This window comes from Alosa pseudoharengus, unplaced genomic scaffold (genome assembly GCF_046254945.1).
Source record: "Alosa pseudoharengus isolate Yale_2024_CS ecotype anadromous, Long Island Sound unplaced genomic scaffold, YU_APseudo_1.1 YU_APseudo_1.1_scf_20, whole genome shotgun sequence".
Taxonomy (NCBI): domain Eukaryota; kingdom Metazoa; phylum Chordata; class Actinopteri; order Clupeiformes; family Clupeidae; genus Alosa; species Alosa pseudoharengus.
The window spans coordinates 33,441,145-33,464,612 of record NW_027468664.1 but is presented as its reverse complement, the minus strand read 5'-3'; the positions used below and the strand labels follow the sequence as shown (position 1 = coordinate 33,464,612).

General features: G+C 39.2%; 1 protein-coding gene across 1 annotated transcript in view; it reads left to right on the top strand.

The window, feature by feature from the left end:
- pcloa (piccolo presynaptic cytomatrix protein a) overlaps nt 1-14,085 on the top strand; it is a 63,279-nt gene extending 49,194 nt beyond the window's left edge. The window contains exons 21-30 of the mRNA XM_076297235.1: nt 143-236; nt 4,560-4,631; nt 4,747-4,978; nt 6,775-6,961; nt 7,992-8,173; nt 10,874-11,015; nt 11,110-11,171; nt 13,129-13,263; nt 13,415-13,560; nt 13,922-14,085. Of these exons, the coding sequence (XP_076153350.1) occupies nt 143-236; nt 4,560-4,631; nt 4,747-4,978; nt 6,775-6,961; nt 7,992-8,173; nt 10,874-11,015; nt 11,110-11,171; nt 13,129-13,263; nt 13,415-13,560; nt 13,922-14,065 (1,396 nt within the window). The 3' untranslated portion in view covers nt 14,066-14,085. The remainder of the gene's footprint in view (nt 1-142; nt 237-4,559; nt 4,632-4,746; nt 4,979-6,774; nt 6,962-7,991; nt 8,174-10,873; nt 11,016-11,109; nt 11,172-13,128; nt 13,264-13,414; nt 13,561-13,921) is intronic.
- Nucleotides 14,086-23,468: the final 9,383 nt, after the last annotated feature.

Genomic DNA, 23,468 nt, shown 5'->3' with positions numbered 1-23,468 from the left:
ATTTAACACACTTGCATTGCATGTGCTGTAGTGATATTGGTACATTTTCCAATTGAAATAGCATTAACCGTTTTGTAATATGAATTTTTATGTATGTGTATTATTGAAAATGTACCTTTTATGGTGTTATGTTTGGTTTAAGTGCTGAAAACAGAAGGAGATCAAAGCATGCCCAGAGGAGCTTGAATCCAGAGTGGAACCAAACTGTTATCTACAAGAACATCCACTTAGAACAGGTATGTGTAATGAATTGTTAGGTACGGGATAATGTATAGAACGCCGGTCATTATGTAAGGGATAATGCCCGACGAGGTGTCCATTATCAGAAATAAATGGACGACGCGGAGGTGTGAACCGTCCGACGCGAAGCGGACGCATCGAAGGGCATTATCCCATTTATACCATGGTCACTTACCAAATAAATAAATATGAAATCAATTATTAATACTAAATGAGTTTTACAGCTAAAATTGTTTTTTCAGCTGTTTACAGTGAGTCCATTGTTGCGAAGCCTGCCTCCAGGCTCAACCGTAGTCCTACTATCGTTGTTATAGTTACCATTCATAAGCATTGATATGGAACGGCGATTAAACTTTTTTTTACCAGATCTATATCACTTTTTAAATGACACCCTTTTCAACCTAGACCATAGTATAACGGAAAATAAGTCCCGACAGGGCAAACAGGTCTTGCTTCGTCCTGAAGGAACTTATTTTCTGATAATGACTGGCGTCCTATACATCAGGGGCGGAGTGGCAATCGGGACGATCAGGAGTTTTCCCGGTCGGCCGGCCGAGGAGTGTGCGCTGTGCGGACCGGCCCATTGAGCTTTTATCGCGGCCGTGAGGCGAACGAGGCCATCAACGTGATAGATGCATTCAGAATTTTCCGCGAAAATCTCCAAGATCTACACTTTAGAATTTTCGGAAGTCCAACCAATATTTATACCACTCGCTCACTTTCTATATGTCATTTATGCTTATACCCTGCACACTCATTTCTCCCATGCTGATTTTTGTGTAGGCTAGCCTTCATTTTTACCTTAAAGGAATTATCCGGAGTAAAATGCACTTTAGATCGATTTACGGATGATTGGGGGTGCATACGTTGAGTTGACATCAAAATCATGTCATTCGGATGTGTTTTGAAAAAGTTCGATTGTACCGTTTTCAGTCACAACTCGTAGCCTGGAAGTGAGCGGGGCATTTCAATTGCGCCGCTACAAAACGCTATTTTTATACCTCTTCTACAGTTCCAAACAACATAACACTTACGTGGTAGTGAGTGGATGGTCCCTTAAGCCAAACCGAAGTATCCCGAGGTCTTTATGTGGTCGAATAGAGAGTCCAGAATGAATTTCATCAAGCCAGTACCTTTCCGGAAATGTTGCCATCTTTGCCGCCATCTTCAGGGGAAAGTCCGTAGGAGTCTTATTGCTGAGTGTGTTGTAACACGCTCTGGAAATTCACAATTTCGTCGCCGTTTAAAAAAAAAAAAAAAAACATAGTCCAGTATTTCTTTCGAAATTGAAATGAAGTTGTATGGACTGGACTATGTTTTTTTTTTTTTTTTTTAAACGGCGACGACGGTTACAACACGGTTACAACACACTCAGCAATAAGACTCCTACGGACTTTCCCCTGAAGAGGCAGCAAAGATGGCAACATTTCCGGAAAGGTACTGGCTTGATGAAATTCATTCTGGACTCTCTTTTCGACCACATAAAGACCTAGGGATACCTCGGTTTGGCTTTAGGGACCCTCTACTCACTACCACGTAAGTGCTATGTTGTTTGGAACTGTAGAAGAGGTATAAAAATAGTGTTTTGTAGCGGCGCAATTGAAATGCCCCGCTCACTTCCAGGCTACGAGTTGTGACTGAAAACGGTACAATCGAACTTTCTCAAAACACATCCGAATGACATGATTTTGATGTCAACTCAACGTATGCACCCCAATCATCCGTAAATCGTGCATTTTACTCCGGATAATTCCTTTAATTCAAATGTATCTTATTCAGGCATTAGGCCTACTACAGAACATTCATATTCTTAAATTAACGTAGGCCTAGGCTAGAATGGAGCAAAGCCTCCTGGGAATGGGGAATGTGTTTCTGGATTATCCAATGAACCCTCTTGCACATGGATGGAAGGCAGAGAGAAAGGTTAGCGGAGCTAAAGCATTGACGTTATTGCTAGGCGGATACTAGCACAAGCTAGTCTTATGTTGATATGTAGGCCTAGCCTAATGACTAATTAGTGGGCCACTCAGGCTGATAAATGGTTTGTGGAACTCGTTGGAACTGTCTATATGTAAGCCTATAGGCCTACTTTAATCATTCTCTACAAACCTATTCAGTGCCTGGTTTTCCAATTATTTAATTACTTGTGTTATTAGGTTGGCATTGTCTGTAGGCTAGGCCTTTTTTTAAATTTATACTATTGGAGTGCTATGATACCCTGATACATGTCCTTGCATGATGATAGTGATTTCCATCCACCCACAAAGCTGTTTTTATACTGCACTAAAATATCTAGTTCCTTATGTAACGGAGGCGAACTGAGCTAGCGTGCTAGTTGCCCCTGTAAATCCTCACAGCCCTAACCTTAAGAACGCTTCTAACCGCTGAGTTGGGAGCCTGGGCTTTCGGCAGACGAATTACGACCTCTGGGGGGCCCTGCAGTAATCCATCCCTGACTGTACTTATGTACAGTAATCAATGTTAAAGGAAGATATTTCCTTTAAGTCATGGTGGGTACAAAGCATGGTTTATCTCAAAGCATAACATAAGATACAACTCAACACCACATTCTGCTAGTCTGTAAGCATAACTCTCTTTAAGAAAACGTTAGCTGCATGATTATCTCAGTGTCTCAGTATTGTCCTCTTCTTGTCAAAGGTTTTGGAGAAAGTGGTCTTCAAGCAAGTATGTGACTTCCTTTATCAGAATAACCTACTAGACCATATTCTGATTTCAAGAGTGGTCATTCTACTGAAACTGCTCTTCTGTCTGTGACTGAAGCATTGAGAGTAGCTAAGTCCTCTGCTCATTCATCAGTATTAATTCTACTAGATTTATCTGCAGCCTTTGATACTGTTAACAATGACATTCTCCTTTTTACACTATCTGAACTAGGAATTTCTGGGAAAGAAATGGGAAAGACCCAAACTAGATCAGCATGTAACTTAGGTGTCGTAATTGATGACTGACTTAACTTCTCTGAGCATGTAACCTCATTTGCAAAATCATATTGGTTTATAATTTACAACATTTTGAAGATTGGACCTATCTGAAACAAGATTCCACACAACTTCATGTACTCCTTGGTTATCTCCAAGCTGGGCTATTGTAATTCACTGTTAGCTAGCTTACCTGCTTGTGTAGTAAGATTGTTACAATTTATTCAGAATGCTGCAGCAAGCCTGGTCTTCAATCAGCCAAAGAGGACACATGTAACTCCTCTTCTAGTTTCTCTCCACTGACTCCCTATAGTGGGCAGAATTAAATTTAAATCTGTCACTTTGGCCTATAGGACACTGACTGGATCTGCTCCCTGCTATCTTAATTCAGTGATCAAGATGTATATCCCCAACTGCCCACTGTGGTCTTCTGATGAGCGTCTGTTGTGTTGACCAGCCATAAACGCTAGGTTAAATTCAAGACTCTTTTCCTCAGTGGTTCCTTGTTGGTGGAATGAGTTGCCCAGTGCTCTCCGTTCCTCTGATAGTTTTGGGTATTTCAAGAGGGGTGTAAAGGCATATCTGTTCAACATGCACTTAGTTTATTAAGCATTTCTTATGAGTTATGGTTTGTGCATTATAGTATTTATTCATTTTCATTAGGCTATTGATTGAATTGTTGACATTGTTGTTTATTATTGCTGTTCTTCTTGGTGTAGTCTTACCAACTTTTTAAACTGTTAAATGTAACTATTGTATTGTTATTTGTCTGTCGCTTTGGACAAAAGCGTCTGCTAAATACCATAACCATAACCATTAATTGGACAGTCCTGACTTTTCCTTTTTTACAGTGTATGCACAAACCTGGAAAGCTGCCTACGCATATGTGTGAACATGTAGGCCTATGAAACTGTACTTTAAACAAAAACTCATGTACCACAATTATTGGCAAACTTAGAAAATATTATAAAGAACCTTTTTGGGCTTTCCCGGGGATGATCACTCAGACCATCATACCAGGTAGAATTTTATGATTAGGCTTTGTCAATGTGGCTTAACCGAAGATCATTTTGGTTCTAAAGTTTATCTAAGAACACAGGTTACATGTCCCTAGCAGCAAATGTCTGTTTCAGAGGCGACACATAATGAAGCTGATTGTATTGGTATGTGACTAACAGCACTTAGAATTTTGATGACAAAAATGTAATTGTGATTAATTGAGATGGAGAATTGAGATTGCTCTGAGATTGCTCTCACTCAGTGGGAATGATAGACACTTCACTACGGTGGGCACTACAGCATGATACAAATTTTAAAAAGTAAAAAGATAAACATTTCATCCACCAACCCATATGCTTTGTGTTTTTTCACGTCCTGCAGCTCAGAAAGAAGACTTTGGAGGTGAGCGTGTGGGATTATGACAAGTGCTCATCCAATGATTTTCTTGGAGAGGTGAGATCAGTTTTAAAAGTCTGGATAGGGAGGCTTCATAGCCTAGACATCAGACACACAGGGGTGGGTGTAACATGTGTGTGTGTGTGTGTGTGTGTATGTGTGTGTGTTGTAGGTGCTTATAGACCTGTCGAATGCAACACAGCTGGATAATGTGCCACGCTGGCTACCCCTGAAAGAGCAGAGTGATGGAGAGCACCACCGGCGTTCTCACTCAGGCCAGGCTCGTCAACATTCCCCTAAGACCTCTGCACATGGCAGTCAGCATTCTCCCAAAAACCAGGATTCACCTAAATCATCTGTAACCAAGAGCCGCAGTCATGGAATCTTCCCTGACCCAGCTAAGGGTAGGATCTTTCTCTCTCTCTCTCTCTCCCACTCTCTCCCTCGCTCTCACTCTCTCAGCTCTGTTTCTCCTGGTTGGACTGTCCGATACAGCCAAAATGTCTAATTGCAAGCAGTTCCAGCTTCATATCCTGATAACGATATATCACAACAAAGCCATTTCTGTAAATTCAGGGAATACATAGCTTACATAAAAGATCACATGAAATGCTTATGATATAGTGTATATTTGTAGCTATCTAACCCTAAAGAAGGTACACCTCAACGACTACCAGAAATTACACCCACAGTCTAAATTATGTCCAGTGCACTTTCACTGAGAGGAACATGGCTCTTACTAAATCCCAGATCTTGCACTTGTTACCAGCATAACAGAACTTCAAGCACAACAAGACCTGGCATGGATATATCTTGATGTATGTGTTCAGGGACATGAAGCTCAGGCCAAATACTCTGTAACAGCAGCATATCTTTTAACTGTCCCTTCACAAAAAACATGTTCTGTCTAGAATACTTTCTATGGAGCCCTATTAGCAAAAGGTGCCTATGTCCTCAGGTGCCTGCCTCCATGCTTATTCATATAGGGCCAAATTCTCCCATTCGTGTGTTCAACGTAAGTCCTTTTTTACACGCTTCCAGTTACGCACTTTCAGTCACGAGCATTCTCCCATTCCTGCTTCTGTCACACCCACAGCGCACAAGTTCAAAATCAAGACAGCCTTAAGAAAAAGGCGTTATTTATTTAAAACAGAACCAGACTGATCCACCAACTCGTTAATTTAGGTTGATATGAAGACGATAATTGCTGCTCGACAATAGTGCAGGCATCTGCGCAAGTGTATGGATGACTTCAGTCAAGCTGGAAAGAAATGGACAGATTTGAACGAAGTAGGCTTTGGGATGATGACTTAAAAAACTGAAGGTGCACAGTGCAGTGAGTAAGCTCCAATATCCAAATGGGGTTACGATGTAGCCTCATTGATAATATAGTGTCGGGTAATATGCCACCTTGTGACACTGTCATGGAAAAAAAACATAAAGCCATATTAGCATATTAAGCACCAAATTCGATACTGTAATGTTAACTTGTAATGTTCTGTGTAAACTTAATGTATTTAGAACTAGGCTCGACCTTAATACAGCCCTCAGAAGTGCTTAACTGGAAAAGGGCTTAAGTCAGTGGCAGAATGCCTGCAAGAGTTGTATACAGTACTTAAGAAACGCCCAGATTTTGGGGTTGCTTCTCCCATAGCGCGTAACTAGCTCCATGGCGTGTAAATGACAGACTTAAGTGAAGGGCAGAATGCGCGGAGGCTGAAAAGCGCTTAGTTGCACACTTTTTTTGACTTACACACCCTTACACACCTGGGAGAATTTGCCCCTTAGTGAAATAAATGTAGCCATTTTCAGACCCAGTTTTGAAATGGATGTATAGGTGTATTGTACTTATACAGTATACTATAACTACATGTATTTTCTGTGTCTTTTTCTTTTTCTTTATAATCTATGCTTCTTCATCTCCATATGAGTCACACATTTGAGCTTTGTCTCCATACGTCTCCATCGGCGTCATTGTGCTATTGTTATCAGGCCAGTACATGCAGCTGTCATTCCAACCATTATCCAGAGAGTGTAGCAAGGCTGTGAGGGCTCCAGCATGAGCTCCAAATGGACTGATCCTAGAACTGAACACAGAAGACCTTATATTGGAAATGTGTACCTAGTTCATGTGTAACGAAGACCAAGCCAGAAAGACAGGGTATCCCAAAGCTGAATAATTTGGTTTTGGTTGTTTTAGACACACAGATGCCTACTATTGAGAAATCTCACAGTAGCCCGGGCACATCCAAGCCATCCCCATCTGAGGGCCAAGCCCGTTCCCACGGATCCTCCCGCGCCTCAAGCAAAAGTGGTGCAGCCCGGATGCACCACGAAGACACTGTAGCAACAAGTGAAGCCACCACTCAGCAGCGGCGCCACCTTCAACCAAGTAAACGGCGCAAATAAAGCCTCTACAGCATGGCCGCCTTGCACTCATCTTTTATTCCTTTCTTGTTTTGCTCTTCTTTGTCCCTTTTCCTTTCTCCCACATTTATTTGACTTTTCCTCTGGTCCTGTTTTCACCACCTTGATCACGTCACCGCTGCTTGTCCTGTGTGTTCTCACCTAGTAGTGATGACACTGCAACATCACTCACATTCTTAGGTAAGATAGTATTTCAAATTCTTAGATGAGATAGTATTTCCTCAAAAGGAATACATCTGACACCTATACAAATTCTCAGTAAGTTAATCTGAAAAGCCTAAATATATTAAATATATTAATCATATTTAATTATATTTTAATGGTAATATTGTTAATTAATTTATACTAAAACACACTCCTAAACGAATAATTCATGTTTCCCTCTCCATGATTAGGTTACTCTAAAGTAGGCTATGAAGCAGTAAAAGCTCTTGGGGTTAAACAGAGGTACAAACAGTTGTTAGCTCATGCCTGTCTTTCTGGCAATCTAAGGTGGCTTGCTGGATAAGCATTCTTCCCTTTGGATGAGAACATCTAGGTCTGGGCTTTTTTATTATGGAAAAGAATGAGCACCATCACATACGTAAGATAAAGTACATAAAACGGCTGAGTAGCACATTAAATGGCTCCCGCTTCTCTTAACAGAACCCCTCTCTAAATGCCCAGTACATTTATTTGTTTTTGTTTGGTTTGGTTTTGTCCCATCTGGCCAGCTTTTCTGCAGCTACTCTGGCCTCTGAGATGGCTGTGCATGCCACTCCGTGCCTCCACTCCCCTCACTTCCAACTCTCTTTGTGTCCTGGCCCACAATGCACCTCAGTAGACGCTGTAAGCCCGGGTCCCTGAGCGAGGGAAAGGGGGCGCGCACTGTGGATGCATGTGATGTAAATCAGTAAAAGCTGGTGTGTGTGTGTGAATAATACACACTCTGAGTGTTCGTGTCGCTCCCCTTCCCTTAATCTCCCTACCCTTCCATGGCCCTGAAAATGTGCCACTGACCATGCCCACAGCCCAAAATGGCCGCCTCTCCTTGAGATACCACAGGCACAGCGTAGTGGGCGTGCTCACCATTCAGAGACCCCAGTCCGACTTTCCAGCCAATGAGAGCAGGGATGGCAGACACCTGACCCTCAGGAAAGCCATGTCTGAAGAGAGGCCCCAGATGGATAGAGGTGAGAGCTATGCATCTTACATGACAACTGCAGAAAGGAAAGAGTGAAAGAGAGAGAAAGAGAGAGAGTGAGAGAGAGAGATTGAGTTACTAACGCACACATGCAAAGCTCCCTGACTGTATTTGACTTACAGTCACCAGTAACTCATGCACTGGGGATTGCCTCCTTCATACAGGCTAACACCACTTTTCATTAAAGAAGGTAGTTTAACCTTGTTCAATAATACATATCTGGTTACACTTTACTTAAAGGTATATAAGAGTGACATGACACTGTCATGAACGTGTCATAAACATTAACAAGTCATAAATGTTTATGACATATGACACATTCAAAACGCTTCTGTCATTAAGTGTCATTCGTTTTTGTCATGACAAGTTAGGGTTAGGGTTCATGTGTCATGACAGTGTCATGCCACTCTTATGTAGATACCTTCAAGTAAAGTGCAAATATCTTCCTTTAAATTAATACTGTGACTGGTGTCTCCAAACATGGTATTAGCAAAATTTCAGGAGCTAATATTGTTTGGCTTCTTTAATATATATTACAAACAAGAATACTAGTATGGTTTAGTTCTTATGTTAAACACACACAATTAGTTTCACTTCATCAGTCATGGTTCAGTTGTGTTGTTACACATTCAACCCGCTGTTAGTAGAAGGAAACGTCACATCTATGTATTTGGTTGCATTTATTTACATGATCTCATGAAAATACACAAATAAAGAGAGTGCAACATGGTTTTACTCCTACAAACACATTACTAATACACTATTAATTGTGATCATTGCTTCTGTTATGTCTGTGGGTAATGTATGTACAAGATATTTTTAAAATGTTTGATGTTGGTGTTTATTGTTATTATTGTGTTTTTTTTTTTTTTTCAAGAAAGCGAAGATCCAATGATCAATTGCAAGCATGGTTGACAGTTTGATGATTGGAACGACCATAACAGTTAAAGTAGAAGCATTGTTCATTTACTATTGTCAACATTTTATTTCTTTTCGATTGACAAGATTGACCCTCTATATACTACCTGAACACCCTCCAACTAAAAATCTCACTTCAGCGGTTAGAGAAATCTGTGTTGGGAACATCCACTCATTTCTCCCATGTGCGTAAGGGTGCATAAGGGTGCGTAAGTCAAGATCAATCATATTAAGATCAAGCACCACTACAAGGTGAAACAGCATATTGCTTGATCATGTCGGCATTAGGCCTACTTATAAATACATGTACGCTACACAGAACATTACAAATTAACATTACAGTATCAAATTTGGTGCTTAATATGCTGATACGGCTTTATGTTTTTCCCCATTACAGTGTCACAAGGTGGCATATTTCCCGAAATTACCTTATCCATAAGGCTACATTGTTAAATAGGGAAAACTCTGTTATAATCACCCATTTTGGTTATCCATACATTTGCCCAGACGTCTGCACTATTTTCGAGCAGCATAGTTTATATTCTCCTGTGTCTTGATTTGTTTGTAATGGAGGCTGGTATTGTTATGCCAGTCTCTCTGTATTCGAAACGGTTGCATCGAAACTACAGGTGTCAGTCTACAGCTTTGTTAGCATAGATAAATTGATTTTATGAGAAGCAGCTGCCATTAAAACTTTATTTCTTAACAGTTAATTTTTAAATTATGAATCTACACACCTCAAGCATGTCTTGACTCTTTATAAACAAACCTAAAAGCAAAAGAGAAATTTCGCTAAGTCAATTCTTTGTTAGGCTATGTGATGACACACCATTTTGCTGTAGGCCGTTCGCTATTCAGTTCACCATGCTTTTCAAAATCAAAGACTGTTTTGTGTTCTTTCTGGATTTAAATGGCATTCAGAAGGTCAATGAGAAAGTCTACGTTCCATGTCTTCATATATATTCATATTCTCATATATTGACAAGTTGGTGGATCAGTCTGGTTCTGTTTTAAATAAATCACGCCTCTTTCATAAGGCCGCCTAGATGTTGAACTTGCATGCTGTGGGTGTGACAGAAGCGGGAATGGGAGAATGCACATTACTGAAGTGCGTAAAAAAAGGGCTTACGCGCACAGTAGGTGTGGAATTCTAAATAGATATGCAGCTTATGGTGGATTTCTTGATCTACAACTATGCACAGAACCATGATTAGACAGCTGCCCACGTCACAACAATACATTCAAGACCAAACATGAATAGGTTACATTGCTATAATTTGAGAATAACAACCTGAGGTTCTCTTTGTTACAAGGAGGCAAAGTCAGGAACCCTGGTGTCTAAAGGCTGTATCAGCGTTAGACCATTCGGCTTCCTGGCCAGACCCTTACATGAAGATTGTGGATTTCAATATTTTCCAACCTTACAAGATTAAAAAAAAAACACAACTGTAGAATGGCACAATGTACAGTGGCATTTCATGGTTCAAGAGATGACAATGTCTCCAACAAAATGTGCTATTCTTCTAGGCCAAATACAGAATGAAATACTGAACATTTGAGGAACTTAAAGTGTCCAGAAGTTGCAGAAGACAATGTGAAGTTCTTGGTGATTAAAGACATTCTGATGTATTCTTATTTCTCAGGAAGGGATTTTGGTAAAGCACACATTTAAGAGATTGATGTTTTATTTTGTATTTTGCACAAGGAAGGAATAAATACATTTGAGAAGCTGTTATTTTCCTAACAGCAACCATTCTTTTTGTCAAAACAGCATCTCGTGGCCACAGAGGTTCCGATGCACCAGTGACTGCTGCTTCACTGGATAGTGGTCTGAGTGGTAGTGCCTACAGCCTTCTGGAGGAAGAGGGTGGAAGAAATGCTGTGGATAGTGCCATATTTCAGGTTCCTAGATTGTAAGTCCTGGCTGTTTTTCTATCTGTTGCATTTAACCTTTTTAAACTTTTTTTAAAAGGCAGAGAATTATAATGACCACATTTCCATTAACAGTGGAAAGATCACAAATGGAACAGACGTTATGACATCGTTACAGGGACATGGAGAGACTGAAGGTAATACGTGTCTCACTACTGCATAGTAACTCCAATCAGAAACTTAAGTAGGCCTAGTCCATAACCATTACCCACATTGACCATTGGTGTAGATGTAGATGTAGTCACACATATGCTAATACATACTGCACTGTACAAACACTTTGATATAAAGTAGTACACCCATAAGCATGAACATGAATCATCACCCACCTCTATCTCACTCATCCAAATTCTCCCACCATCAGATAAGTTCTACAACTTTATTGTAACCTAAAGTCTTGGAAATCACATCCAGTGTGACAAACTTCTAAATCAAACCTAAAATTAAGATTAAGAAATGATCTTCAATTGTTTCTGCTTACTGTGTGTGGATGTGTAAGAGGTTTCATCAGGATTTTGTTGTAATATGAGTTGAATCCATGAAACTGGTGTATATTACTCAATTATCTTTTATTCTCTGATGACATATCAATCTGAACCAATCTCTAACCACCCGTCTTAGGGATTTTTTCCTGGCTATTGCCTATCTAGCCGCACGGCAAGAATCCAGTCCTATGTCATTCTTCAGAGATAGCAAAGATCTACGGATCATGCTTCACGGGAAAAAGAAGGCTCCAACCACAAGCTCCCTGTGCTCCAGCTAGATCTGTTTAAGCAGGCACACCCCGCCCCCACTCTCAAAGTGTGCCTGTCGGTTATTTCCACCTGCATCTCAGGTTGTGACACCGGGGGGCCCCTAGCGTCTCACCTCCTAAAGAGTGCATGCATGGGACGTTAGGCTGCCACCAACAGCCTCTTTGCCCCCGTGGAGCTAAAAGCTCTCACTAGTACACCCTTCAAGCCCCTACACGGTGCCTTACAACCCTGCCAGTCAACCCTGCTTGTATGCAGTTTGCTCTAGAGGTGATTCAAAGGTCATCTTGCATCTGAACCCTTTCTAGTAACCTAAAGTGCTGACCTCAGCCCTTAGGAGTAGAGTCATTGAGCCGCCCACATTTCAACAATGCGCAACTAGCTATAGGCGTCCTTATCAGGGATTTTAATTACTGTTTTGAGATAACAGAAGATTTTCTCCTCATGCCCTATTGTGCTGGCCCTCTTATAAGAAGACCACTTGGCAAGTGGCCTGACACTAATTTGAGTGGAGGCATCAGTGCACTGCTTGTGCTAGACTGCCAGACATGTTTACAGCTGCCAGCACAGCTTTGCAGCAGTGAGCATGGCCCAGCGTGTTATCATGCTTGGCCCTGTGTCAGCATGCTACTGTTCAAGGGGTGCTCCCATAGAGCCTAGATGCTGTTGAACTTGCAAGGACTCTGGTCCGTATCGTCTGCTTTTACCAAAGCACACCCATCTTAACTGCTGCCACGGCCGGACACTGAGACAAGTCAGTATTCTTCTTGTGCTATGTTGTCGCTTGTGTTTTATGACTATCCACCATGTGTTCCCACTGGTTAACGTGGAGTGAACCCAACTGAAGGAGAACACAAGGTTATAAATATGACTGTTTTCTGAAGAAGAACACAAGATGTTAACCCTTTCCTGCCTCAATGGCACTCAGGATGTAGTCTATTGATCCAGTCAGAATGTAAATAAGGATGTTCATGATACGGCAGTATCCTGTTAAAACCCCGACCAGTAGGCACGGCTGAAGTGCCCTTGAGCAAGGCACCTAACCCCTCACTGCTCCCCGAGCGCCGCTGTTGATGCAGGCAGCTCACTGCACCGGGATTAGTGTGCTTCACCTCACTGTGTGTTCACTGTGTGTTGAGTGTGTTTCACTAATTCACAGATTGGGATAAATGCAGAGACCAAATTTCCCTCATGGGATCAAAAGAGTATATATACTTATACTTACTTTACTTATACTTAAAACGTCCCTAAGACGGGTGGGTTGAGATTGGTTTGGATGAATACATCATCAGAGAACCAGTGGGTTATATTCATAATCTTAAGTTTCTATATTTGTTGCCAGGCAAGACCCATGTAATGGGGGAAATCAGGATTGCTCTGAAGAAAGAAATAAAAACTGAGGGAGAGCATCTGGTCCTAGAGATTCTGCAGTGCAGGAATATCACATATAAATTTAAGTCTCCAGACCACCTACCAGGTACCACACTGCTTACACACCAAATATATTTGAACTGTTTGTGAAAATAAAAAAAAGCTTTATGTGACAAACCTGCATGTGAACCTGTTGATATTCACATGTTTTATTAAGCCTGTGTGCGACACTACTTTTGTGTGCATTTCTCATGCAGATCTGTATGTGAAGTTGTATGTGGTGAATGTAGCCACTCAAAAAAGGATCATTAAGAAGAAGACGAGGGTATGCCGCCATGATCGTGAACCATCTTTCAACGAGACCTTCCGTTTCTGTATGAATCCTACAGGGCACTCACTTCAGGTAGGACTCATCTGTCCATCCATCTATTCATCCTGTACATTTGAATCTTTATAAGTCTATTTCAGAGGCTATCTTTATATGGTATGGCAGGTTGGCAGGGGGCAGCTACATCCGTTGTAAAAAAGAGAAGTACATCTTTGAAATTCTGTCTGTCGAAGTATTTCTCTTTTTTCCAATGGATGTAGCTGCATCCTACCAACCTGCCATTCCAAATGAGGATAACCTCTGAAAAAAATATTATTCTTGTTTGAAAGTAAACATGACAATGCAATGGTTGTTTTCCTAACTAACTTTTTTGACCTCTACTTTTTTCCTTCTGCACACACACACACACACACACAAACATAAATAATCTTTACAGCTGTTCCTTGTGTCTAATGGAGGAAAGTTTGTGAAGAAGACTCTGATAGGGGAAGCCTACGTGTGGCTGGATAAGGTAGATCTGCGTAAACGTGTGGTCAGTTGGCACAAGTTATTGGCCAGCTCCGCTCAAATTCACTCTTAACAAGGGCCACCTTGGACAGGAGAGCCACCTGGGAGTATGCTGAAAGGAGATGCAGAGAACAACACTTGAGTACATGACATGATCTCTGTGTTTGTTGGACAGTGGGCTTTTGTGACGGCTCTCTCAGTCAATCTGTTGTTTACTCCTTTTTGTCTTAAAATTTGCTTTCAGGTGTGTACTGGGCATTGGTTGTAAAAGTAGAGATGGGGTGCATTAGCAAATGGTTCATTATGTTTTTGCTGAATTTATATTGAGTTTTGCTCATTGCTTCTCTGGTGTGTACACAACTTCATTAAGTTGCTAAGCAAGACTTGATTTTGGGATAGCATCAATTTCACAAACTAACCAAATTCCACCAACAATTACAGTTGAAATAGTGAGCTGTTGAGATACAGCTGGTGGCTGTGAGTTTGAAATAAGTGGAGTTGAGTGAGGAAAGGGTTACGCTTATCAGGATACAATGTGTGTGAACAAAAATCTATCTGAATCCTGTATGCATGACAGAATATCATATGGCATAGTATAGGCCATAAAAGCATGACTGAAGATTACCATGGACACATTGACTCACACATTCTGTCTCATATTCACATAAAACAGCAGAAAGAAAAAGTATGTGGACCCCTTGGAATTACCTAGTTTTTCTGCATTAATTGGCCGTAGAATATGACTGCTCATTTATCTGCAAAATGTTCATGAGGAATTTTAGCCCGTTTTTATTATGCCTGGTGTGATTGTGAGGTCATTCCACAGCACCTCTATTTGTTAAGGTCAGGGCTATGGGTCACTCCAAAAGGTTTTTTTTAAGAATAAATTCTGTGTAGATTTACTGTGTTGAATGACCAAACCTTTACTGACTTTCAGCTGGTAGAGAGCCGCCCTGTCGTTATCCTGTTGGACATATTGATAAACTTGGGAATTTATCTTTCCCTTAATGATGGCGAGCTGTGCAGTGCCCGAGACAATAAACCGGCCCTAAATCATAATGCTTCCCGGACAGAAGTTCGAAGTTGGGATGATTTCATGGTGCCCTTTCTATGTCATACAATGCTGCCGTTTACGTACAGATAGGCGCCAATTACAGGGGCACAATGATGGCAACCAGGACTTGCTGGTTTCCACTTGGAGGCTGAGTTCCATTAATCTACAGCTCTGGAAAAAATAAGAGACTACTGCTAAAAAAACAGCTCCTCTGGTGTAACTATTTATAGTTATACTGTATGTTTGAGTAAAATGAACAGTTTTGTTTTATTCTATCAACTACTGACAACATTTCTCCCAAATTCCAAATAAAAGTATTGTAATTTAAAGCATTTATTTGCAGAAAAGGACAAATGGTCAAGATAACAAAAAAGATGCAGTGTCTTGAGACCTCAAATAATGCAAAAAAACAATCATATTCATTTCTAAACCACACAATACTACCTATTTGAACTTAGGAAGAGTTCAGAAATCAGTATTTGGTGGAATAACCCTGATTGGCAGCTTTCATGCGTCTTGGCATGCTCTCCACCAGTCTTTCACATTGCTGTTGGGTGACTTTATGCCGCTCCTGACTCCTGGCGCAAAAATTCAAGCAGCTCAGCTGTGTTTGATGGCTTGTGATCATCCATCTTCCTCTTGATCACATTCCCGAGTTTTTCAATGGGGTTCAGGTTTGAAGATTGGTCTTGGTGGTCCTTTGTCCTGCTGATATAAACAATCCTCAGAGTTGGGGAACATTGTCAGAGAAGAAGGAATTCTGCTCCAGAATTCTTCCAGGATAACCTTGTACATGGCTTGATTCATTCATCCTTCGCAAAGACCCATCTGCCCTATTCGTCTTGCTGAAGCACCCCCAGATCATCACCAATCCCCCACCAAATTTCACAGTGGGTGCAAGACTATGTGGCTTGTAGGCCTCTCCAGGTCTCCGTCTAACCATTAGACGACCAAGTGTTGGGTAGAGCTGAAAATTGGACTCATCAGAGAAGATGACCTTATTCCAGTCCTCTATGGTCCAATCTTTATAGTCTTTTGCAAACCTCAGCCTGGCTCTTCTTTTCTTCTCATTGATGAAGGGCTATTTTTCTAGCTCTACTGTATATGACTTGAGCCCTGCCCCTAGGAGTCTGTTTCAAATCATTCTCGCTGTGCACTTCACCCCAGCTGCCATTTGCCATTCTTTTTGTAGGTCACTTGAAGTCATCCTACAGTTGCTGAGTGACATTCGAATGAGTTGATGTTTATCCCGGTCAGTGGAGAGTCGTTTTCATCCTCTGCCGGACTGTAGTTTTGTTGTCTCCAATGTCTGCTGCCAGTAAAGTAAAAATTGTACCCTTCTTCTTCTCACTCAAAAGTTTTCTTTTCAACTCTTTTGGCATGGTCTATAGTTATCTTTTTTATTCCAATTACTTTTGAGGTACTACTAGTCTACTTTTTTGTCATCCAGCTGGTCCTATTGCAAGAGGATAATGATGACCAAAGCAGTGTTTTTTATACTTTTCCTCATAAAATAAGATTTGGTTTAGGTGATCACCTAATCAGTACGTTATGAAGTAGAATGAGGTGTGTTTGTGTTGGAATTCAACAGACACTGGAATGGAATGGCTGTCATACATGTAGAGATGCTGCTATCAGAAAAAAATTGCAGTGGTCTAATTTTTTCCAGAGCTGTATATTTCATCAGTCCAGAAAACATTTTCTCAGTAGCATTGTGATTTGATAGTTGATTATTGTAATTCAGATGAAGATCAAATCATATTTGAAGACAAATGTACACCTTAATCACCCTAATGCAGGTAATGTCAAAGGGTTCACTTGTTTTTTCTTGCCACTGTAACGTCACATTTGCACCAATATGTTAAGACTACATAACATCTGTTTGACAGATATTAACAAACAGTGTCACATAATTGATCTGAAATGTTTGGAAATCACATATGGAAGAGCTCACATATCATTCAAAGCAAGTTTGTTTTGATTGTTGAAGGATTTATTGGTTGATATGTAGGATTACAGAGTAATGGATTAGTTGTGAACTTAATTAATCACCAACTATTTTGGTAATCAATGTTTGTGAGATTTTTTAAATAAACAAATAGTGATTATTTTGATTCCAGATTCTTACATACACTTAATATTTTCTGGTTTCTATACCCCTCAATGACAGTAAACTGAATATCTTTATGTGTAACAGTTGAGACATGATCTTGGACTTTGGGAAACACTGATACACATTTTTCACAATTGAAATGTAGGGGTGGCTAAACGGTGCAATACATATGTTTAATTTTAGTAGAATTATATCAATTATTTTCAGAGGCATTATTTTAATTGCATTTACCTCATTTACTGCATTTTTTATGTAAAGGAATTATGATGAAGTGTAAGAAAGTATATTTTGTGATGTGAAACACATTAAATCATTTTATTATTCTTTATGGAAAGTTAAACTGGAAACATATCTCAAAAGATATTTTAGTTAACAGAAATGTACTTGCGAAATTCTATTTCCTTAAAATCCTCCTTTTATAGACTCACATACATACATAATGAAAGATTCATTATTATAATTATTTCTTCATAATATAAAGGATATGACTGTACTTGAAAGGAGATGTTTGTTGTGCAGAGTAGATATATTGAAATGATTCTAGATTAGCACATACATATACATATTATTTGTACATAGTGGAGTATATTATCGTATTGTTGACTGTATATGGCTATCACAGACAATCTGATCTCTGATAATGTTATTATGATTTTATTTTATTTGTGAAGCACTGAGTATTTTGGAGTCTTATTTTTAGATATCCCACTCATTACTATTGTATGTAAATTACTTTACCTTTATATCATTTTCATAACTTCATAGCATATACAGGACAGATGAGACATATTAAAAGTGAAAGAAATATCCTTTAAATATGGAAAGTGGTAGCTTTGTGGAGGTATTTGTTCAGCATGTCATTAGTTCCCATGTGTCCCAATCATGCCACAATCCAGGTCTTGAGTCTCTATAACAACTCTCTGACTGTGAACAGATTCAGATCTCAGTGCACCATGTTACTGGGTTTGCATTTCATTTTACTGAGAAGTTGTATTTTACCAAAATATCTAATTGGTCCAGGACAGGGATTGATCCACACATTGCAGTATGTTCAGATCTCCAATGTTGGGAGGATTAAGGGCTGGTCTGATGAACTTTAACATGTGCCAAACTTTGACCAAATTCATGGGCTGTGTTGAAGTGATTCTATGCAACCTGGACCATGTTCTAATTACATCTGAAATAACATTATCTCAGTGGTCTCACTGTAGTGCATCATGACAATATTTTGTTGATATCTGATCCTTGATATCTACCAAGTTTTTGTAGTTTCTTTTCTCAGCCCAGTCCTGATTTTAACCATCAGAAAAATCCATGAACATATTTGCAGACATTAATCAAGACATTAATCAAGTGTCCATTGGGGGTGATTTGGATTACATTGTCCTTACATTTTAAGCCTTTATTCATTTTATTTTAGTTCATTTAAATTGCAAAAATGTACATGTTTTTCACTGCATCACCAGTTTGTAAAGTGAAATGTAACTGGTCAGATGTACATACTATGGAGCACTAGAGTCAGATGCACTGTATGAGGTATGTGTTCACAATATTTATGTTTTATTACAAACCTTATGGACACTTTTATCCTTTAACTCATATTTTAAACAATTACTTTTCATTCAGTCTTTCAGGATTACAACTTTGCAGCATTCACACTTGATGATGTGTATTGAAACAAACAAAAATATTTATTTTGTTATTTGTTGTACATTTTTGTTATTTACACATTCCTTCTTTTCCCGATCTAAATCTAAATAAAACATTTACATTACTATGCTGGTCTAAATTCATAACATCAGTGAACACATTCCTCTTATTTCTTTTCTTCAGCATTGTGCAGGTGGGCTAACTGTTAATTTCTTATCTTGTATATATGATATTTTTTTTACAAGAACTTTCGATAAACCCTTGAATAAATAGCATGTGATGGAAAGGTGAACAGGGACTCTTTTGACATGTACTGTTTCATGCAGTATATTTAAGAAGGGTTGTGATGCCTCTGAACAACTATTTTCAAACCTGCACTACAGCCACAGACTAACCATGTATTAAAAGAAGTTTTAATAAACTGATAGCTTCAGGAGAATTTAAATGTGCTCACCCTGGATGTTGCATGTCTTGTTGGTGGTTTGTTCACACTATTTTTGTGTCCAGGTACTACTTAAAAAGACAGAGAATAGAGGTATAAAAAGGACATAATTTAGAGATGTGATGTATGCTGACTGTACAAATATGCTTGTACAATTTGTCTGGTTTTCCACTCTATGTAAACAGAATAAAAAATAATGTAATGGTTTTGTGGTTGTACACAAAAGTTATTGATAAATTATGCAATTGTGCTGTAAAAAGGCTGTTGCCACAAGTCTCAATATTAAATATATTTAAAAGTTGTTTCTCTGGTGAAGATGATTTCTTTACAATTAATATTATCCCTTTAAACAACCCTAATGTTACGGTTATGATTAACATTGAACAGATATTAGGCTAAAATATCACAAGACAGTGAAACAATGTTTTCCTGAGACAATAATATAATTAATTTATCATCTTTGAAAAATGATGGGTAGCAGCATTTCAGCTCTGTTCATGCTGGAATCAAAGTGAGGCATTCACTGCTGATCTGCTATGGCTGCTGATGAATGTGTGATTAATTGATCTGTTGAATGCATAAATTATTAATAATTAACTAATTAATTATTAAAGTGTTATTGTTTTCTTTTGAAAGATAAATGCCTGGTATGTGACTGGTAATTTGATTGAATAGAAATGTGAAGTCCATGTGTGCTGTACTGAATGGTTCAGGTGAAAATGCAGGTTCTTACTGTACACAGGTTTTGCAAGCTTGTACTATATACAGCTCTGCAAAAAATTAAGAGACCACTGCACATTTTATTTTATGTCATTCTATGGCTGCTGAGTGACATTCGAATGAGTTGACACTTGAAAGTCACATTCAAAATTAAGTGACCACTGCAAATTTGAATATGACCGTCAACTCATTTACATGTCACTCAGCAACTGTAGGATGACATCAGAAAAAAGTGCAGTGGTCTCTTTTTTTTCCAGAGCTGTATTTTGTCCAGAATTGTATACAATATAAATGAAAATATAATGGACACATAGGCAACAGTTTATATAAATCTATATAAAGAAGGCAGCCGTGTGTATCTGTAGCCCATGTAGGCTACAAGCCCACTGTGTGCGTGTGTGAAAATAGCCCATCTACAAGCCCACTACTCCTCACAATGCGAGGCATTGTGGGCTTGTAGATCAGCTATTTTCTCAATATCTGTATATGTAGAACGGAGTCACACAAATCGGGGGGTCCCCAGTCCAAATATGATTGTTTTAGGGGGTCACGGCCTAAAAAGGTTGAGAACCACTGTACTAGATGGCAGCCATCTTGAATTTCGCGATCATAACAAAGTTGTAATATCAAAATGATGTCAGATTTGGAATCCTCATGGTTGACTTGTATGAAAAAGTGCCTTCATACATGATTCTAGGTCATTCAGATCAAAAGTTATTTTTTAGAGATGGCGCCGGGCGCCATTTTGAATTTGGCTCTCTGGCAAAAGTTCTCAAGTTGTTCTTATATTTGTCAATGAGTGGAAGTTACTTTTCATTTGAGACTGAACTTTACCTCAAACATCTTACCTCTGTTCTGATACATTTGGAGAATATTTAGTTTTGTAAATAGGGACAACAACCCACCCTTTCTTATAATTATGAAGCTAAAAGATTATGTACCAACATTATGGAAGTGTTATATATTGACATACAGTTCAGGGGCCTCATTTATAAAAGTGTTGCGTAGAAACCATCCTTCATTTGATCTTAGATCATTTCTGAAATGATAGTACGTGTGATTCAGAGAACACGAACGCACGCACAAAAAATCGTGCGTACGCCACCCTTTCAGATGTGCCCATTATCACAAATGAACGTCAACTTGTGCGCAGCCAGATGGTTTTAGATCTCCGCCTTGTAAACACCCCCTCATCAATATCATTAGCATATGTTTTAATGAAATCAATGGCCTAAAAGCTGTAGCCTATGTAAAATGATATATTGAAAACACTGTATAGGCCTAGCCTATGCCATCTGATGTTAACTAGCCTATATGCGTCAGTTCAAATAGCTTAACTAATGTTTTTTCCAGCAAAGCTTTCTGGAAAGAGATCGTATGCGTCCATGTCCATTGTCCTCTGCTCGCTTTCATTCCTTTTGCTTGCAGTAATGTGAATAATCAACATTTAGTATCCTATGTTTAGGCCTACTTTGTTGAAAAAATTGGGTAGGCCTATTAAGGAAAGACCTAGGCCTATAGCATAATCCTGTACGTTATGGTACAGTAGGCTACTGAACGTTTCCAATATGACCCAGGGTAATATGCTGATTTAGTCTACAAAACAGAGGACTAAATTAAGCGTGATATGTCATGTACGCTTAACGTTTCTTTTAAGGATAGGCTATGTTTTTGCTGAAAAAGTAGCCTAGTTCGCCGGTCATTATTCATTCATTCTGCATATCTTTGCTATCGTTTTCTTTCAATAATGTCCAATGGCTTAAATATTGTCCTTTATTGTTTGCTTTAGGCCTACCTTTATATTCTAGGCTACATTATTCAACTCACGTACTGTCATCTGATCTTGGGCACTGCCAGTCAAAAAAAGCAAACAGGTGCGCGCTCTGCACCTCTTTACGCAACTCCGACGCAACACTAAATATGAAGATGCCTTGCTTTCAGAAGATAACTTCCGTCCCTATAGAATATTTATAGCCTACACTGTATAGCTTATATTCAAATATTACCTTTCTGTTACGAAGCTGGGAATAGGCCTATGAGCGCAAATTAGGATGTAGTGGAGGCTAAACGCGAGTAAACGCAGTTTATCCACCTCTGAAATTTCAGAAATAGAGTTTATGCCTACCCACCTCTTATTAGAGTTTATCCACCTTTATTCACTTTTAACATTCAAAACTGTATTATCCAATACTATCCTATATTCCCAATACTGTAGGCTACAATAACCTCCACCATTATCAAACATGTTCTGAATGCCTTTTTAAAAAATCCGATACCGCATAGCGCAGTCCACCTCACCGAGATTGCAGAATTCATAGTTCACCCACCTCTTATTTTACTACCTCCCTGGCAAAAATGTACTTTTCCTCTCCTAAACGAGGGCAATTGGACATTTTATGGTCAATATTAGATTGGTGAGAACACTAAATATATTAGATTACCTGTAAGAAATTTCAATCATTCTATCGTAGGTCTTGGTGTTTTTTTTTAGATATTATGAAATAAGTAAGCTATACGTTTGTTCACTTTCTTAAGTGGGCTATAGTTCTCATTAGCAGTTTTATGCTAAACCATGAAACATTAAGCTGCGTCCAAAATCTTCTGATATTGATCATAGAAGAAAGAAAGAAAGACATGAGATCGTTGGTCTTGGAATTTTGATCGCACTTAGACCTCAGATTACTTGCAGTACCCCGGCATTACCACAAGGAAATGGTCGTACGTCAAGTTGGAACCTAACGTGGAGATAAGCACTTTTCCACGTCAAAGACGTTTTTTATAAATCTGAGCGTTGGCATGGATTTGAGCGTATGCACGGTCTAAGATCAAATCTGTGCGAGAGAACGCTTTATAAATGAGGCCCCAGAGTTGCACAACCCTCAGTTTAATGAAATATTGCATTATTCATGGAAAAAATTATTTTCTTTGTGAATGCACCATCCTCAAAGAGACCTTGAATTCATACATACAATATTTGAGTAACTGTGTGTTTGCAAACATAGATCTTCAGTGCCTAAGGAGCAAAATGCAGGTCAGAGATAATTTTAGCCATCAAATCAAAAAAATTGTAGAGAGTAGGGGTGATTTTATGTGTGCTGTCAGGTCTTTAAGCAGCTAATAGACAATAATAACCATGTGCCATGTAAGTGTGACACTTTACAGTATATCCAATAAAATAAAGGTACAGGCAGCGATGAGGGGGCCAAACAGGCCAGAGTTGCCATGGCATCTCGATACTATTATATCGGACATGTGAAGCAAGAAAAGAATCATGTGACTGTCTCGAATCAGTGAGCCTAATTTCAACACTTTCTACCAGACAGTTCTATGGGCTGCCATAGACTCCCATGGCAGAAGAAAGATGCATACTACTACTAATAATAATAATAATAGAAAGAAAAGGTTGAAACACTATGGGTGCCTTCGCCTCTTGGCCTCCAATAAGTTGATTATTACATTATAGGCTGCAATTACATTTTTTACGTTTTTTTCTTAAC